This window comes from Ischnura elegans (assembly GCF_921293095.1).
Source record: "Ischnura elegans chromosome 13 unlocalized genomic scaffold, ioIscEleg1.1 SUPER_13_unloc_3, whole genome shotgun sequence".
NCBI lineage: Eukaryota > Metazoa > Arthropoda > Insecta > Odonata > Coenagrionidae > Ischnura > Ischnura elegans.
This window is the reverse complement of record NW_025791659.1, coordinates 7120013-7140838: the sequence shown is the minus strand read 5'-3', so window position 1 is coordinate 7140838 and position 20826 is coordinate 7120013. Positions and strand designations below refer to the sequence as shown.

General features: G+C 39.3%; 3 protein-coding genes across 7 annotated transcripts in view; 2 read left to right on the top strand and 1 right to left on the bottom strand.

Moving 5' to 3' along the window:
* LOC124172998 overlaps positions 1-16158 on the bottom strand; it is a 73832-nt gene extending 57674 nt beyond the window's left edge. For 2 of the 5 annotated variants that reach the window (XM_046552533.1, XM_046552535.1), the window contains exon 1: positions 15657-16153. In XM_046552533.1, coding sequence (XP_046408489.1) covers positions 15657-15827 — 171 coding nt within the window. In that variant the 5' untranslated portion in view covers positions 15828-16153. Of the gene's footprint in view, positions 1-15656 lie in introns of all 5 variants that reach the window. The other 3 variants (XM_046552531.1, XM_046552530.1, XM_046552532.1) reach the window with 3 other exon arrangements.
* LOC124172999 overlaps positions 1-20826 on the top strand; it is a 248523-nt gene that overhangs the window by 86200 nt on the left and 141497 nt on the right. The window lies entirely within an intron of this gene.
* Positions 19017-20826, top strand: part of LOC124172996 (hypermethylated in cancer 2 protein-like) — a gene marked incomplete at its 3' end in the record, with an annotated part of 65521 nt that continues 63711 nt past the window's right edge. Inside the window, 1 exon segment of the mRNA XM_046552529.1 lies at positions 19017-19143. Coding sequence (XP_046408485.1) covers positions 19099-19143 — 45 coding nt within the window.

The following is a 20826-nucleotide window of genomic DNA, read 5'->3' as shown; positions in this document are numbered from 1 at the left end:
AAGAATTCATCAGTTAATGTTTAAGTATTCAGCAATTATGCATGAATGTGTTATTGCCTGACACTCACTGTTTGCCAGGAAGAGCACCAAGGTCAAAAAGACATCTTCTAGACGTCTTATAGGTCATGATATGATCAACGGTTTTGTTTTGGTTTTGAAAAGAAAAAAAAATACCACTGAAAATGATGAGCAAAAGTTTTTTAAATAGTTCACTGAGCAGCTCTAGGACATTCTGGAATCCATTTTCATAAAATAAGTAAAATAACCCTTAGCGAAAAAACTGTTGGATTTTAACAGGTACTGTTGGGTTTCATCAGTTACTGTTGGATTTTAACAGTTACTTTTGGATTTTAACAGTTACTGTTGAATTTTCTACAGTTACTGTTGGATTTTCTACAGTTACTGTTGGATTTTCTACAGTTACTGTTGGATCTTCTACAGTTACTGTTGGATTTCAACAATTACTGTAGGGTTTCATCAGTTACTGTTGAATTTTCTACAGTTACTGTTGGATTTTAACAGTTACTGTTGGGTTTCATCAGTTACTGTTGAATTTTCTACAGTTACTGTTGGATTTTCTACAGTTACTGTTGGATCTTCTACAGTTACTGTTGGATTTCAACAATTACTATTGGGTTTCATCAGTTACTGTTGGATTTTAACAGTTACAGTTGGATTTTAACAGTTACTGTTGGATTCAACAGTTGTCCCAATTAACTGTTGAAATTTTCAACATTTTTTTTAACAGTTTTTTCGCTAAGGGAAGACATTGCAATATTTCCACTGAGTTTTATTATGACACTACGCATTTCCTCATTACAAACAACATTATCAAGTGTGAATGTATGACACTTGAAAATGTTGTTTGTAACAATGAAATGAGTAGTGTCATGATAAAACTCAGTGGAGATATTGCAATGTCTTATTTTACTAATATTAAGACCTTCCACCATATCGTGCCCAACATCATACAAGACATTTTCATAAAGACTACTCATTAGCCCTTTCGCGCCGGACGTCGGGTGGAGCCAACGGGCATTTTCATACGTAGAGCACCTGACGTCGGGTATAGCTGTCGCTAACTTTTCTACGCAGACGACTGGACGTCGGCTCACGCCGACACGAGGGAAGGAAAGTGACCGCTGAGGTAGCAATTGTCCTGTGCATTCAGGCCCGGCCTGAGACCCAGCTCAGGGAGTCCTTGGGGGCACTCCTAGGCAATAAAGCCCGACCCTCCCACTCATTTATGACCATCCCGAATACTCAAGAGACATAACATAGAAGCGATACACAAACCGTCCAGCAAGATAAAGACCTGCATCGGAACACCGAAAGATGACCTGGGCCTCAAGACGTCGGGAGTATACAGCATCCCACGTTTACATTGGGGAAACAGGCCGCACCATAGAAAAAAGGCTGACGGAACACGAATGATGCATACGCTTGTTCCACCCACTGAAATCAGCGGTGGCAGAGCATTGCCTGGACCTCGGTCAACGAGTAGATTTTAAAAGTACCAAAGTGCTATGCCGCACAGACAACTACTGGGATCGAATTGTCAAAGAAGCCATACAAATCAACATACACCAAAAGAACCTAAACAGAGACAAAGGCTTCCAGTTAAGTGACCAATCCACCACTTGAACCACTTGAACGGCCCTCATGAGTATATTCTATTGCTCCTATTGCGGCGGCGTCTCCTTCCTTGTTCCTTCCCCTTCTGGGTGCAGAGGAGAAAAGCTAGCGCTTACAGTCCCTGCCCAAGGAGTGTAACCCGCGAGCCCGTCCTAGGTGTCTCGTTCCCACTGTGCCCTCTGCGATGCTGGCTGGTAGCAGAGTACCCTGCTAGCAGGTAGCACTTGGCTTAACTAAGGATTATTAATGCCTTATCAAACTAAGGAAACTTTCCGACCATGTGCAATTGAAATAGACAATTATTCAGAGATGTTTCCCTGAAGTTTATGCCTCATGCACGCATTGGTAATCAGGTCCCTGGGACGTCACGTGTAGTGGCATCGCATGGGTGCCAATCTGGCCTTTTTCAAATGAGGTTAAAATTGATCATAGCCATTCGTCTAAACTGGGAATTTTAAAACCAAATTATTTGCGCATAGAATGAATACACTAATGGTGGGTAACGAATCGCAATCAATGCCTTTCGTTTTCTTTGATGAAGGAAACTACCCTATTATGTTGCTAATGAGAAACTATTTATGCGACAGCAAGGGGTAAGGACCAATCAACACAACAAGGTGGGTAGATTTTGCGTACTGCTGCATGCTGCGATGCCTAGGCTCACTTTTCATATGCTCCTCGTAATTAATAATAATAATAATAATAGATTTGTTCTTCCACTGAAACAAAATTCCTGGGACTATATGTGCATGAATCATTATCGTGGGAAATTCATATTGATACTCTTTGTACCAAAGTGGCATCTGGATGTTACCTCCTTAGAAGGATCAAATCGCTCACCGACACCAACACGGCCCTTTCTGTCTACCATGCGTATATCCATAGTAGGCTGAAATATGGAATTGTGGTCTGGGGCCACTCTCAACACAGTACTAGACTTTTTAGACTCCAGAAATGGGCCATTAGGATCATTCAAGGTATTTCTGGTAGAAGTAGCTGCCGGGAGCATTTTAAATCTCTGGGTATTCTAACATTACCATGTATATATATTTTTTCAACCATTGTTCTTATCTGTCAATACAAAAGCATGTTCGAGATTGGAGTAAATTGTGATATACATAATTACAACACGAGAGCATCTAAAAACTTCAGGATTGTCCCCCATAATCTAAGCATGCATTGTAAAAACCCTGTCTATGCTGGAGTGAGTTTTTACAATGCATTGCCAAAAGAGTTAAGGGAAATATGCTCGATGAGCACCTTTAAGAAAAAACTGTACTTGTATCTAGTGAGCAATCCTTGTTATTCTGTTGATGAGTATATGTCATTGCATTTGAATTCCTAATTTTTACTTTCATTGTTTATGTTTTGTGTTGTACATACTTGACTTGTTCTATACATGTTGTCCACATGTCCTGGAATCAATAAAGAATTATTATTATTATTATTATTATTGGTCGTTAAGTAAAATAGTTACACTTGACCTCGTCAGTTCATTGTACATTCATATAATTACAATTTGCAACTTAAAATAAAGACAGGATTATTCAGAAAACCATATCTGCTGCCTGAGTAAAAAACTCGTTCACGGAGTACAGCGATTTAGATGCTTGCCAGGAGTGAACAACAGATTTGAATTTTGTACTGTTGCTTCCTCTTGCAGACTCAGGTAATTGATTAAAGAGCTTAATGCCCATGTTTGCAAAGGAATTTTGTGTTATATTTAGTCTCATTTGACCTGCAAATAGGTGATTATTTTTTCTAGTGTCGTGGTCATGTATGTCGGATCTAATTGTAAAAGACTGGAGATTGGAGTGGACATGTACAAGTACTCTATATACATACAGACTGTAAACAGTCAATATTTTCAGTTTCCTGAATAATGGCCTACAATGTTCGGTTGAGGAAGAATGAGTCATTATTCTTATGGCTTTTTTCTGTAACAGAAAAACAGATTTACATTGTCAAGCACAAAAAAAAACTGGATACAATGAGATAAATATGCACCAACAATTTACCCGAGTAACAATAAATTTATACGACAACACACACTTTTAAATAATGATAACGTTAAATTTTGTTTTCTAAAAATTTAGCAATCTTGTAATATGCCATCCTTTTTAGTAAGTTCTTAAAGTTAAACTACATTGATGGCAATGAAGATTCAACTCTAATGTCAGCAGGGATTTTGTAATATCGATGGCCGAGTTCTAACAACACGTATCTCGAAAATAGCAACTTTTCAGGAGGGCCAAAAAACGATTAATTTTTTTCACCTTTACCATGAAATTAAAAACCAAAGGTTCATAAAACTGAAAGAGAAGAATTAATTTGCGAACAGAGAGTTTTTTTTTTGCTTTTATTTTATTTTTTTAATGCTAATACATTTTGTTTAAGATACCTGTCTCAAACCGGGCGAATTTGAGATATGTGTTCTTAGGACTTAGCCATCTATTTGCATTTAATAATATATTTTATAATTTTTAACTTTAATAACAGTGTCATGAAAAATGACTGACTCTCTAGGTGCTTAGTGCAGGTATATGGGTATTGGAACTGCTCCACTACTTGCTGACGTTGACAGTGAACTAATGGAAACATAGTAAAGTGCACACCAGTCGTAATAAACTTGTCCACGGTAAGTGGATGAGTTTATTACGTTTTCATAACATTGTGTTTATGTTAATAGTCCACTGTGCTACACTTTTGAATAAGTCTTTAGGAGGGGAATTGAATTGCCGAATAAAAAGTATAGGGTGCCATTTAAAAAAGACATACCGCTGTTCATATCTTTGTAAATAACAAAGCTACGCAGAAGGCAATCATGCTGATTAATGTCCCACTGGCTGCTAGTAAACATTTGCTTGACACATTTTTGAATTTGCATCTGGACAAAAAGTTATTTCTGGTGGTCGACAGTTTGATTCATATATTCCTCTCCACTCCACCTTTTCAGGCACTGTTGAGATGTGGTGGTGAATTTCTGGTGGTCAAGATAAATGGGACACCCTATATATTAGGAAACTAAAATAAAACAATTATAATACTATTGGAAAGTATTGAAGTAATATTGGGTGTTTCAAAGTTGTTATACATCGCAGTAATTTGATGTCTCCATGTTTCTGGGTTTCACCGAGTGGATTTTCTTTGTTATGACAGTTTCTCCTGTATTCCAACTGGCGTCGTAGATATATTGCTTATGCTTATATTATATATGATCTAAAAATATTTCATAACTTCTCTAAAAGTTGGTAACATCGATTTGTTTAACGCCGACGAGGCACAAAATAAGAGACAAGTCGTCTCACTACGCATCCTTTTTTTACCTCCTAACATCTTCCGATTTATATTATCAAAGATGAACGCCCTCCTAGCAGCACACACGGGATGAATTTTGCTGCATTCGAGGCGTGGGAGGGGTAGAAGCGAGCGGGGAGGGGACGGGATCAGCCTGCCGTTCTTGTATCCACGACGCTGCGTGGGCGTTGGAATATTTTCTTCGCGGACGCAGACTCAAATTAGGCATTTTGTGGCTTAACGGTGGCAGATACGTCTAAATGCACAAAATTTTTGCACTAAAAGGACCGTTAACTCGCCAAAATCTATAGGAAATGACCATGAATTATTAATTTTTTCTAATTTCGACCTCCCCCCCCTTAATTGCATTTGAGCGAGGGTCAGAAGTTCACCTAGAGGTCTCAAATTTTTCAGGCCTTATTTTTGATCGGTCCCAAAACTTTTTTTCATTGGGCCAGATGGATTTGAAAACAATCGATTTTTCCAATCTGGCCTTGGGCACAGGTATTTTGGCCACAGTGCCAAGAGAATATACCCACTCATTTGGAAGTCATTGGGGATAAGCCTTTCACAGAAGCACATGACATCGTCAGCTACCACGCTGAATGAGGCACTGTTAGCGAAAGGCATACTTAGTCACATACAAGGAGAACGTGTGAGGTTTGTCAACACTGCTCCACAAGCAGATTCACCATGTTCACTCGGCGGAGGTCAGAGAGAGCGACTGGCTGAGGCAATGCCTGCTGTTTGCTGATTGGCAAAAGTAAAGTCACATGACGAGAAACTTTCCCTCCCCTCACCTCACCTCCACTTGCTTTCGCCACACCAGCTCACCCGCAGAGATAAAGTGAACAGAGTATAGTGTATTCATAATATACAAACTATTTCGTTTTAGATATCCCAGTTTAGACGAATGGCAATGGTCAATTTTATCCTCATTTGATAAAGGCCAGATTGGCGCCCATGCAATGCCACTCCACGTGACGTCACAGGGACCTAGTTTCTATACGAGTAGATAGGAGTTTTTACATCGTATGAGATTACGAATGCATGCATTAGGCACAGAGCTCAGGGAAACATCTCTTTATAATCACCTATTAAAACTGCCTATAGTCGGAAAGTTTCCTTCGATTGATAGCGTATTAATAATACTTATTTAAGCCAAGCACTACCAGCTAGCAGGGTACTCTACCATACCGCCATGCTCAGCAGCAAGTAGCCTGCATCGTAGCGGCATTCATAGCCTCGCACCCAGGTGGCCTCACACAGCAGCAGCCAGACGTCACACGGGCTTTTCCCAGCATTCATACTTAGCCGTCGCGTTTTCGCGCACTTTAAAATTTTCACTTTTCAATTAATCGTGAAAAATAGATATCGTCATTTAAAAATCTAAAAGCGTGAAATACGTACTCCAGGAGTAATAATCTTTCGATTTCGGTAATAAAAAAAATAATAGGAAACCACCCTATTAAGGCAAGGAGGGGTTTTAGGCACAACTAATACAGGGGTGTCAGGGGGTATTGCATACCCACCAGGGTAATTGGGAGATATGGGGGCCCTCCCCAGAAAAATTTTAGAAATAAATAGTGAGTTTCTGAGGGATATTACTCCTTACACTATTCTATAAGTAATATTTTTGCAATCAAGTAAAATGGATTTAACTTAAAAGTTTCTCTAGGCTCTGGGGGGGGGGGGTTTTACCCCCTAAACCCCCCTTGCTGTGCCACTGCCAGTGCCAGCGTCTCCAGGTCGAAGATTACCCATGGTAGGGTCATTCCATTTCAAATCACCCAATGCAAATAAAAGTTGTTGCTCGACAATTTTAATTGTTCTGATTTTTTTTATCATTGGTTCCCTACAAGTAGACAATCACAAAACACTATTTGAAAAAAATTTACAAGCCATGCTATTTTTTTGGCAGCCATTTTGAAAAAGGGCGGCTGGGCAAATTTTGATGAAAACCGTGGTTTGCACAAAGTATAATTTCGAAGCTATTTTAAAAGACATCAGAATAATTAATAAACCATTGTGTTCATCATCAAAAGAACTTTTGAAAATGTCTTATGTGCTACGTTTACACCGCTTTAAACATCGACATATGGACCTGGACCGATCCGGCGAGGTTCAATATAACATGATCTTACGGTTATTAAATATATTATTATATTCTAGCATCTGAATACCGTAAGATCAGTTTTTTATTTTGCCAAAATGTAACTAATAACTTCAGGCTTTACTTTGTGAAACCTCTCCATACAGGAATTAAGGAAATAAAACTTTGTAAGGTTCACTGTTGTTTAATTAAGGGCACTACCCGGGTTTCGTAACTTAGTTACATCGTCAGGTGACTGAACCTGCATGCATCATACATTTATACACAAAGTACACAAGTGACTGTGAGGACATCTGTCGGAAAGGAAAAGGACTAGTTGGAAGGCGGGGGTGGGGGTTAAACATGGACTGAAATAGGGAGAGGGGGGGGGAGAAGGGGCAGCCTTGATTTGGGACGAGGGTTTTTTCCTGTGAGGATAGGTATCTGACCAGCCAGGGGAGGGCGGGGTTAAAGTGGGTGAGGAGACGAGAGCTAAACCTTCCGAAAGATGTCCTCACAGTCACTTGTGTACTTTGTGTATAAATGTATGATGCATGCAGGTTCAGTCACCTGACGATGGAACCAAGTTACGAAACCCGGGTCGTGCCCTTAATTAAACAACAGTGAACCTTACAAAGTTTTATTTCCTTAATTCCTTTTATTTTGCCATCTAATTTATCTAATGACGCTTTTATTTTACTGTACTGCACTTTTATTTTGCTTAATTATGCTGAATAATCCGACACTGATATGTTGGCATGAAAGAGAAACACTAGAGGCTGCATGGAGCATGTCAATAGAAAAAGCTACTGTAATCACCATGTGTCTATACCACCGCCGCTTTATCAATTAGGCACAGTAGGCACCGTTCCTAGCTCCTACAGACTTTTCAAGGGCCTACGAAAGCCATAACATACAGTGAAAGCAAGTTCAGAATGCCAGTAAAATTTAATAATGTTTGTATTAAAGTAACTATATGTAACCGTGTAAGATGAGCACCTGAGCAAGTCAAGCTGCAGTGCTGTAGATCTGTAAATTACAGTATGTTAAGTTTTCGGCTCTTTGTCTTAGCAAAGTCACATATGGCATCGTCAAATGTCATTTCACTCATCAAAGCCTTTTCAATTGAAAGTAATGCCAGGGAGGATAGTCGTGTTTGTCCCATCTTTGACCGAAGATACGTTTTTATCAATTTGAGTTTAGAAAAGGAAACTTACTTTGAAACCTTTTAAGAAAAGAGAAGCACACGATTAACAATAAACAACGAATGCGAAGCACACGATGTTGCACCGGAATTACTACATCATCACTGCATAGAGTCTGCATAGAATAATTAACAATGCGGAAAGTGAATTTAGATTTAAAATCGCAAAGAAGTGTGGGTGCAATTTTGAAAAATATTAAAAATGAAGTCGGGGAGGGCCTACGACTTTGAAAGCCCCTAGGACCTACGATGACCTTAAAACGGCCCTGGCTGGGTCCAATCTATATCTTGCTTACCGCCATTAACCCATTACTGTATAAAGTTATTTTTGTAAAAACATACCCCTATTTCTACTCACATACGTTGTTACATTTGAGGGTAAGCTTGCAATATTATAAAATTCGAGGAATCAAGCGAGATGGACCGGAATTGATTCATAATGAAGGATGATTTGCAATTATCCACAAAAATAACTCGGGTTGCATTAAATGTAACTACATCATTTTCAAGGTACAAATGGTGGTAAGTGCAGTTAAATTATACGCACTTTAACTCCTAAATATGCATAAATTAACTGCACTTACCACCATAGGCGGATCCAGGGGGGGGGGCACGGAGGCACGTAGCCCCCCCTGACCCTCAAAAATATGCAAGATTTTTAATACGGTCCCATTATCATTGCGTTCGTTTTGTATTACGAGGTATCCTTGTGCCCCACCCAGAACAAAATCCTGGATACGGCCTTGCTTGTGCCCCTCTCAGAAAAAAATCCTGGATCCGCCCCTGCTTACCACCATGTGTACCTTGAAAATGATGTAGTAACATCAAAACTCGGGTCGGATTAAATTTATTTCTGTGGAAAATTGCAAATCGTCTTTCATTACTTGCAATATTAGTTACCTCACGAAGGACCATTGGGTGTTTGTTTGTATTTATGGCCAAGGCCAATAATTCTTTTCATGGATAATTGCTTATAATATGATATCTTATGGCCTACGATGACCTTAAATCAGCCCTGGTCTATACCACAGGGAAATGAAAAAAACACTCTCACTTTGATTGTCAGATTTGTTGTGCCCCACGAAAAGTTAACCCTTTCGCGCCGGACCTTCGTCGAGGGAAATTCTTCCCCAATACGAGTCTCTTGAAAGTTTTCTTTACTCCACTGTACGAAGCTTTTTCGCATCGACTGAAGGCAGTGGTTCCCTCCCTAACCATTTTTGGACCCAACTCGGTGGGGTGCCAATCTCTTTCCTCAGCCTCTGTCCCAGGCCCTTGAGGGATTAAAAGCCCCTTGCTAGCACGAGTCTGCGGTCAACTGGCTAAATTATTAATGCAAAATATATGCAAATATTTGTTGTTCGCGTCGATTTTTTACATTCAAAATTAATTTTGTGTTTTTTGCTGAGCGTGCAGAAATTTTAAACGAAGTTCTATCATTGATATAGACGGATTTAGTATATTGACTAGTTGTTCTATAACTCCATTGATATTAACGTAAGAATTTTGTTCGAAATTTCCATGTGGTCAGCAAAAAAAGATGAATTCATTTATAGCATTGGATATCAAAAGTAAGCGACAAATATTTTTTTGGAAAACACACTGCAAATAACAGTAGCTGACCACGTGGAGAGGATAGGAAAGGGTCGACCTGAGCGGCCAAAGGAGGGACTGGGCTCGCGCTAAGGCGGATCACGAGGAGCGACCGCGTCCGTGGGTCTATTGTGCCCACCACGGTCACTTTTTCGACCTGTGCCGCACAGGCGCAGCATTCGTTGCTTAAGTTACGAAAATTCACGCCGCACAGGTGTGGCATTTGTTGTTTATGGAAGAAAATCCTCGCCGCACAGGTGTGGCATTCGGCGCGAAAGGGTTAAATGCACCTGATTCAAAAATATTTCGGTACTTTATGCATAAACTGTTTTCCTTATCTGGAGCTACCTGATATCAATTGTTTTAAAACAAAAAATATGTACAACACTATAAGGGTCACCACTAACGCCGCACAAAAAGGTAGAACACTGAACTTTTAAGCATTTTTATGCATTTCTTCAAAAGCTCCATTGGGTCGTGAAATATAGCGTTTTACTCATGGTCTATGGTCATTCGACTACAACAATGAATCATTAAAAATCGTTCAAACATAAACATTTAGCTTCTACGGTCGAAAGAGTGAAGAAAAACAAGGTGAAAAACTATGGGAACGGTGAAACGGTCGTCTTCTTCGTTTCATAACGGGGTAAATATTTAACTGGTACATTTCATTGATATTTTATGGAGAGGACGACATCTTCACATTAGAAATAGTTGTCTCAAATTCAATTTTACCCATTCCTTGATTTTTTAAATGGACAAGAGGTAGATATCGATTTCCGTGGTGTAGTATAGCACATGAATATCGAAAAAACATAGGTCACATGGAAAAAAAATTTCCAAATTTTCATCAAACGAAATGTTGATATCGTTTCTCCAACTTAAAATAAACCACATCATCATCATCATTAGTCAACAATCCTAAGATTGGTTTGACGCAGCTCTCCATTTCTCTCTCCTATCCGCTAATCTCTTCATAGATACATATTTATTCTCTTTTACATCCTTTATAACCTGTCCGATACAACTCATTCGGGGCCGTACCTTGCCCTTTTTCCCTTCCACTTGTCCTTCAACGATTGTCTTCATCAGACCATCGTGCCTCAAAATGTGGCCAACTAAGTTGTCCCTTCTTCTGCTTAATGTTTTTAGGAGGCTTCTCTTTTCTCCCACTCTCCTTAGCACTTCCTGGTTACTCACACGGTCAATCCATTTTATCTTCATCATTCTTCGGTAGCACCACATTTCGAATGCTTCCACTCTTGACTTCTCTGCTGCTGTCAACGTCCAAGCCTCGCTTCCATAGAGAAACATACTCCATAAATAAACCACAACGATGAAAATCATTGCTCTGTGCCTGTCAGATTCAATGCGCCCGACAGAAGGTTAAACAAGACATTTTGCAGAGCACATTCCATTAAAGAAGAAGATTAAATTAAAAAACTGGAACCCACAGTTAACCATTACACGAAATTCACATGAATACTTTTCTATAAACTCGATCGTTTCTGGCTTTAAAATTGACATGAATGATAGAAGTGGCATTTACAGACTCAAGTGCAGTGACTGTGAGAACTGTTACATAGGCCAGACTGGAGGTTCGTTCCGATTAAGAACAGAGTAACACGGAAGGCATTTGAGAAACGGGGAGATAGAAAAATTGCATTTCGCGAAACATCTACGGGAGAGTGATAACGTGCATGCATTGATATGTGCACGCGAGCTCGTTTCCGTTCAGAGGTCTCCGTTTTTTTTGGTCGTACAGGGAAAAGGTGATTTTTGACAGCATAAAAGACGTTGTTCCCTGTGGCTCCGACTGGGTCGATTTTTCATCATTTCTGGTTAGTATGCAATAGTATAATCGACGTTTTGTATTGCCAATGTGCGTCACTTGGGAACAATGGACACAAACACCTCGAGCCCCATCTGGGGCTCACGGTTGACATCGTGGTCGTCGTGAGATTCAAAATGCGTGTTTTCCTAACTTTTGGGATGCAGACGGACACGAATAAAGTAAAGATATAAAAAAAAACAAATTTGGCTGTTAATTGGTTGACAAAATTTGGGGTAACCGAGTTACCGCGCACAGTCGCGGAAAGGATAAAAATGGAAGCGTCAAAGATGTCAATTTGCCCATTTTTAAATTTCAAATGGAGTTATCTTCCTTAACGATAAACTCGATTGTTTCTGGCTTTGCTTGTGAAAATCCATTCTTAACAACAAAAAGTTATGGTACTTTTTCGCACGATTTCTTCAAGACGTGTTCTTAATCGGAACGATAAGGTTACTTTGTACTTAAATAGGCCAGACTGGACGTTCGTTTCGATTAAGAACAGAGGAACACGGAAGGCATTTGAGAAACGGGGAGTTAGAAAAATCGCATTTCGCGAAACAACTATGGGAGAGTGACCACAGGAGCGATTTTGTTCCGGAAATTCTCCACCTTGAGAAAAAGGGAAGAAGGATGGACTGCTTGGAGGAGTTGGAGATTAGGAAACACATCAAGAGTGGAATTTTAGCAAATGAAAATATTTTTGTAAACTCTTGGAAATTATTCCCCTGAAGCTGAGTAACGCTCCAACCCCAACGCAACCCTCCCCTACCAACGCGTAACAGCAACCAGATAAACAACAACAAAATAACTATTATTATAACGATTCCTGTACCTGATGATGTCGCCTCTGCGACGAAACCGGTCGTATTGAATAAATAGTGTGAAAAAGTACCATAACTTTTTATTGTTCAATACTTCTCTACACGATTTTTTCACCAGACGATGACGTGCCATGTTGAAACTTTAGTCGTACACTAAATATTTACGTGGAATCAGTGGAAACGAGACTCCAGGGCGGGCTCACAATGTGACTGACACTCCTCCCAGTGAGAAATGGGTGGTGGAATCCACGTGGAACCCACGTTGAGTGGTGGATATTTGGTGGTGGTGGATATTGAGTGGTTGGACCCACGTGGCATCCACGTTGATTTCAAGTGGATTTGTGGTAATTAGCATAAAATGTTAAACAGAATTTCTAATTTGTGGAACTTAACTCTCTGGTGACATTGCGTCATTTATCATCCTGAAACCACGCTAGTTATGTGAAAATGTATCGCACATTCTATTTTTATATAATTCGTGGAAAGGCAGCCATGAGAGCACATGAAAAATCGTAAACACATATATAGAAGGTTTAGATATAGAGTGGTTGAGGTTTTAATGGTTTTAGGACAGCACCTACTGCTGTTTTAATTTTTCCACAAAATTTCCACGTGGGTTCCACGTTGATTCCACGACCAAAAACACGTGGTATCCACGTTACATCTCCACGTGGGTTCCACGTGGATTCCACCACCCATTTCTCACTGGGCTGGGGCAGGGTTGTCCCCAGGAGTGTCAGTCACATTGTGAGCCCGCCCTGGAGTCTCGTTGAAGTTCCTTGAAGTTCCATACATATGATTTACGGTCCCTCCACTCTTCGAAAATGCTTTAAAAAATTAAATCTCACTACATCTTTATAAAATTTCCCGGGTCAAGGCCCCCGGCATGGGCCCCCCAATATTTTTTGTAAGCCGGCATCCCTGTTACGAATAGGGTGGTTTCCTATTATTTTTTTATTGCCCAAATCGAAAGATTATTACTCCTGGAGTACGTATTTCACGCTTTTAGATTTTTAAATGACGATATCTATTTTTCGCGATTAAATGAAAAGTGAAAATTTTCAAGCGCCCGAAAACGCGACACTTAAGTATGAATGCCGGGAAATATATCCGTACGTCGTATTTCTGGTTCCCCCTCCCGCCCGGTGAGGTGACCTTGGGGCAAGGCTTTGAGCGCTGATACGACGCAGGATGCTGGCAGGTAGCAGAGTACTCTGCTAGCTGGTAGTGCTTGGCTTAAATAAGGATTATTAATACCTTATCAAACAAAGAAAACTTTCCGACCTTAGCCAGTTTTAATAAGTGATTACTAAGACATGTTTCCCTGATCTCTGTGCCTCGTGCATGCATTGGTAATCTCAGACGATGTAAAACTCCTATCTACTCGCATAGAAACTAGGTCCCTGTGGCGTCACATGGAGTGGCATCGCATGGGCACCAACCTGGCCTTATTCAAATGAGGATAAAATTCACCCTTGCCATTCGTCTTAACGGGGAATTTCTAAAACCAAATAATTTTTTATATTATGAATGCACTAATGATGGGTAACTAATCGCAAGCAATGCCTTTCGTTTTCTTTGATGGAGGAAAAAGCGGCAGGTTCGTGATTGAAGAAACTACCCTATTGAACTCCCCACGTAGATTAAAATATTTCCATGGCAAGGAAACGCGAAGCTGAAATGATTCAGTTAAAAGATGCATGCATTTTCAGCTACATTCAGGAAAGCAATCACACTACGTATTCTTTTATGATGCAAAATATAGTGGTGAAATGTGTAGCTGCCATAATATTAATGTTCGAGAGGAAATTTTTCACTTCTTCAAGAATAAAACTCTCGCAATTTTATATCACCCAGAAACAACCCTGGATAAGCAAGGGTTTTTATCATTTTAATGTTGCACCAAAATTTCGTAATATTCCACTCTTGACTTGGTATTTCTCCCCACCTCTGGAGAGACCAGAGGTGGGCTTCAAGATGGAAGTCCACCTCTGGTTTTGATGTGGAAGCATTTGGTTGCAAATGTCGCAAGATTAGCAGAAGACAGGCGCGTTCCGTAATTCACTAGCAGTACTGCTACTGCTGCTGCAAAACGGAACGGAAAACAGTACTGCCACTGTAAGCAAATCAGTGATTTTGGAACGGTCAACAGTAGCTGCTGTTGATAATTTCGCGGGAAATCGTGGATATAGCAACCCCTTTGAATGAGATTAATTCTAGATATAATTGGGATTTTATGGATTTCAAAATACGGGTTTAATACTTTCTGTGTTTGTAGGAAATGAATCGTGCAAATACCATTTTCAAAGTAAATTGAATATATATCCGTTGTAAGCATGAAAGTTCGAAATTGATGGATTGCAGCCTAAATAAATATTTTTTTTAAATATTCATTGCAATTGAGGATAGACATGTAAAACTTTTAAAATTAAAAGTACTTCAATCTCAGGTTGACAAATTCCTTAAAACAGTGCGTAAACATAATCAAGAACAATTTACAAGGCACCAATACAGGAATTAATTAGGTGTACCTCATTCTCAACAGAAGCAGAACGTTTAGCTTTGTGTGAGGATGCATGTGAGACCCAATTAACAATTGGAATTTTAGAAGACTTGTGCATAGGTATAAAAAAAGCCATTAACCTTGTTTGAGGACATCCAGTCCTGTATTCACTTATTGTTAAAACATAAGTACCGTAGAATGAAACATACTGAGGTTAAGAATTATTATTTTCTGTGCGATCTTATGCAGAAAAAGATTTTTAATGTTAAATACGTGCCATCAAGTGAATAAAAGGCTGATATGTTTACTAAGCCTATAGGCAACACACGTTTCTGCGCGTTAGGGGAAAATATAAATTGGGAAAATATTTCAAATCTAGGGGGATGCTAATATAGCAATTTTCAATATAGAAATTTTGGTTGCCAAGCTATTCTTATTTTCGTATTCTTTCTAACCAGTTTGTTTTGATTATAGTTGGAACTGAATATTAAGATCATCGTATGGTGTGCTGCATGCGTGTTATCTCATTAAACTGTTGTAAGAAGGAAACTTCACAATTTGGATCATTAAGGACGTTCACAATAAATAAATAAAAATTATTTTCATCAAAGGTGGCCCATTCCCATTAAGCTTATGTACAAAATAAATTTTTGAATTGATACTCACTAAACACTTACTTTTAAAAATAGCAAATCCTGTATGGACGTGCCAATCATTACACCGCACGATACACTAGTATGGAATATATTTAGGCAATCTTCACGATCCACCATACAAAGCCTACACACGTATACTTTCTCAACTTTAACAGCAACTAATTCTGACTTCAGACTTTCCATGGTGTACATTCAAGACACACTACGTAATTACAATATATATAATAATGAAATTATCTTAGCCCATTACTTAAGACACAAGGAAATAGTACGAATACAACAGTACGTCCGATATGCGTATCAGCTTTGACAGCACAATAACAAATGTGAAGGACAATACTGTAGCAAAAACATTCATTATTCCACGAAATCAAGAAAAGAAAAAAATTACATTACATGCATTATAGTGATAACAAACACGCAACATCAATGACAAACACATGGTCCTATTATATATATTTATATATTTCATGGACCATGAACAAACAAACATTGCGATTAACTTCACTCGACTGTTTCGTTGTTTCATACATCGGGACCAGCCCCATGACACTTCCTATCCCACTCCATTGGGAACCCATGGTCTTTTATTGAAGTCGTTTCCTCAACCTGCCGCACGTTTGCCGGGGCGGCGCCACGTATTCTGGAGGGCAAGAATTAGCGGGTAAGTTAATTTCCGTATTGTTGAGCGCATACTACAGGTGAGTGGAAATAGTCATTTTTGTAATTAATTAAGATTTATTTTTCATTTATTTTCGAATGTTAGTCTTCTGCATTATTTCTTTATTGTTCTACATTAATATTTCGTGGATATATATCGCGGATTTACTGAAAAAAGGAAAATGCCGTGGACATGTGTGGTACCGCGTTGCACCACTGGTTATGACCACAAGACTTCGGGGATTTCGCTTTTTAGAGTCCCCGAGGACCCAGAGAAGCGATGAAATAGCTGTACGATTCCTTTTTTTGGTGTGCTAAAGCTGCAAAATTTATACATATTTTAAATTACAGGTTCTGCTGTTCCAGTGTTCAATGTCATTCACAGTGGAGGAATGAAGTAACACTGAGAAAATGCAAGATGTGCGACGGCTTTCATCAACTATTCATCATTCTCTCCTACTAAATTGAATCTCTTAGAATGATTAGTAATTAGAAATAGAAATTAGTAATAGAAAGAATTAATAGAAATGTTAAATTGTGAGTACTGAAAATTTATTTTTCATGACATTACCTTGCATTGATTGTATAAATAATCTCAGTTTCAATAGCATTGTGTAATCATTCTGGAAATGTAGATTTGATGTGTGTGTACATTATATAAGTTGGAAAAATGTGAACCGTTTTCATTCTTAATACCTCTTTCGATGATTTCTTTTAATGCAGCTGTTATCGATGGTGCGCATAGGCGGATCCAGGGGGGGGGCATGGGGGCACGTGCCCCCGCCAGACCCTAAAAAATATGCAAGATTTTTAATACGGTCCCATTATCATTGCGTTCGTTTTGTATTACGAGGTATCCTTGTGCCCCACCCAGAACAAAATCCTGGATACGGCCTTGATTGTGCCCCTCCCAGAAAAAAATCCTGGATCCGCCCCTGATGGTGCGTGCAACTCTCATGAAAAGTACATTTACCGCGTATTAGCAGTATTAGCCTGTGGTTTCTGTCGTACTACTCATCTTATTTTTGGGCGAGGGATAATATTTCAGATTTGCCAGCACCTGAAAGTGATCAGACATCCGCAAATCCCTTGGATTATATCCATTGCACTGTTTTCGTGGAAGTTTATTCGGAAATTATTTGCAAAATCTCTTTCGTTATTATCTTTCATATGGTATTTTACTTCCTTAAATCTCAAATTATTCCTTTGGTGAGAAGGCAAGCATCGTTATAAAATAGCCTTTAACGGTAATAATGGTACTTCCGGAAATTATTCACCCTGTTCAACGATTAAATATGCCTATAGGGTGGTTTCCTATCATTTCTTTATTGCCTAAATCGAAAGATTATTACTCCTGGAGTACGTATTTCACGCTTTTAGATTTTTTAATGACAATATCTATTTTTCGCGATTAAATGAAAAGTGAAAATTTTCAAGCGCGCGAAAACGCGACGCGTAAGTATGAGTGCCGGGAAATCTCTCCGTACGTCGTATTTCTGGTTCCCCCTCCCGCCCGGTGAGGTGACCTTGAGGCGAGGCTTAGCGCTGATACGTCGCAGGCTGCTAGCGGGTAGCTGAGTACCCTGCTGGGTGGTAGCGCTTGGCTTAAATAAGGATTATTAATACCTTATCAAATGAAGAAAACTTTCCGACCTTAGCCAGTTTTAATAAGTGATTATGAAGACATGTTTCCCTGAGCTCTGTGACTCATGCATACATCGGTAATCTCAGACGATGTAAAACTCCTATCCTCTCATGTAGAAACTAGGTCCCTGTGACGTCACGTGGAGTGGCATCGCATGGGCGCCAATCTGGCCCTTTTCAAATGAGGATAAAAATGGACCATTGCCATTCGTCTAAACCGGCATTTCTAAAACGAAATTAATTTGTATATTATGAAAACACTAATGGTGGGTAACGAATCGCAATTATTGCCTTTTGTTTTCTTTGATGAAGGAAACTACCCTATTCTATACCCGCAAAATGTCCCTAGGATAGAATCATTTTTTTAGGTTTGCTGTGCCCTGCCATCATTTTTATCACATGATCGAGACTCAGGAGATTAAAAACATTAACATACGTCACTTCATAAGAAGTGTTTCACTTCGGCCTTGGTAAGAAGCCATTTGCGTTTCTGATATTATATTTGTTAATAGTGTTTGAAAGCAAGGAATAACATCTATATTCTTATAAGGCCGTGGAAACATGCCGATGGGCTCAGAGGCAATGGTGCGTACGTAGCTTCTATGACAACTTATATTAAGGTTTTCAACAAGATAGCTATAAATAATTATTTCCTTAAAAATACCTTTCCTCACTACATAAGGTTTTAACTGCTGACAATCTTTCGTTATGGCTGTAACTGATTTTACAAAGGTATGGAAGCAGAAGAAGCTGAAATCCAACGCCTTCCATTTTATTAATACTCACGTATGAGAACGATTTCTAGGTATTTTTCGCTATAAGATGTTAAGTGCATATTAACTTGTTAACTAGTAACCACTGTCGATGTGTTTATATTCATTTTTGCCACAAATTAGTTCATAATTACTGAAGTATCGTATACAGATACGTAGGAAACTTGCCCTTCAGGATAGGTGGCGCCCCTACCGGCCTCAACGGGAAACGGCTTCATTAAATGACCATACCTAAACGGAGAGTGTCCAGACCTTCTCATATTCTAAGACCGTGATCGGGACTTGTCCGCGGCGTGGTGTACTTGAACGGAAGCAGGTGATCCAGATATCAGCGAGTCAGCGATATCAGGTAACAGGAAGTGACCTTCGGACCTACGGCGACGTGGATGATAGCGGACAAGTGCGATGGACTCGTGGATGGACCTCAAGTGGTATGTGCTCCTTTTATATCTAAGTATAATTTAGCAATCTGTATTCCTACTTCTGTAATTAATTATTCACCGGTGAGGAACCCGACTCAATATAAGTTAGGAGTACAATATCATGAAAACTCATAATAACAGTGAACATATACTATCATTAACCCGGTGCGTTGTGGAAAGAAGAAGTAAAGAATAATATCCTACGAAAAGAACTATGTAACACGACTTTAGCAACCCCTTATTTTTTAGTAACCATATAAATGAAGTAGGATTGTTTTTCACCTTTCAACAAGAAAATTCTTCTGGAATTTTCCCATTTCGAAATCATCTAATATCGAGGGCAGTTAAGGATTTCTTGTTGGCCTTACGGCATAGTCATTTCAGTAATACATTGGTCGGTAATTATGCAATTGATACGCCTCAATTTGCGAATGTTTTCTTTTAATATACTCTAAACGATGTCCTTAATCCGGAAATGGTTGATGATGGCAAGTTGACTTCAAACCGAAAAAAAAATAGAAAAAGTGTTTGCTCCCAGTATTTATTGTAGATTTAGGATTGTCTCGAATCTTCTGCTGTGATTTTTCCATTCCTTTGATAATTGATGGAGCAGTAATTGGCGAACCAAGTCTTGCCTGGGCTTGTGTGATGGATAAGTTTCATTTCGTAACTTATCCAGTTGGTGCCTGTTAAGATATATTAGCAGGACTATAGGTTGTAATAAAAGAGTTGAATCAAATTGATATGTTTATGTATTCAATCCACAACAGCACAATATTTTAATAAAGCCATTCCAACAATGAGCAGCAAAATGTAACTAGAGCTGTATCGTTCATGAATGAATCTTTCAAAATGAACGATTTGATGGAAGATTCAAATCCTCCAAGTCGTTCAATAAGAAATAGAACTGATTAGAGATGCAGAGATCACTGTGAAAAGCTATTCGTCGTAATATTTGAAATAGAGTAGGTTGATAGATTCTTGGATACTAGAGCCGTGTCGTTCACGTATGAATCTTTCAAAATGAACGATTCAAGGGCACCGAATGAATTGAATCTACGTTTTCCACTCGAATCGTTCAAAGCGGCAAGAGTTCTCGTCAAGACTCTCGACCCAGGCCAGACAAACTGCACCGAGGGTCTCATATCGACAGCCCTAATTATGAAGCTTTTTTTTTACTTTTTAACCTTAAATGTATACAGTGAAACCTCTCTTTAGTGGAATCCCCCAGATCCATTATTTTTTCCAGATAAGACAGTATTGCGCTTAACTTAAGGCCTGGTAATTCATAAAAGACAGTGAAAGTCATATCGCTTCTATTACATGCGCTGCCTATAAGGTTGGTTTTACTCATAGTCCACATGTAGACGAAATTATTATGAAATGCAGCAGACTCCCGATTATCCGGCTGCGGTTTATCCGAGTTGCTGATTATCCGTGCATGATTTTTTTTCTCGCTCAATTTTTATGCGATCTTTAAAAAAATTTAAATCGGACGCAAAATCGTCAAAAATACTCCATTAATGCTGGGATACACCGAAATTGTTATTTCCGTTAGAATCCCCTTCGTATAACGGAAGCGATCCCGCGCTAGCTTCATTCACGGGAGCACCGTGTTCCTGTTTTCCAAGCCTCGCAGTGCGCGACCGCGCTCCGTGATCACATATTCACGTCCCGCAGCAGTTGGCAACC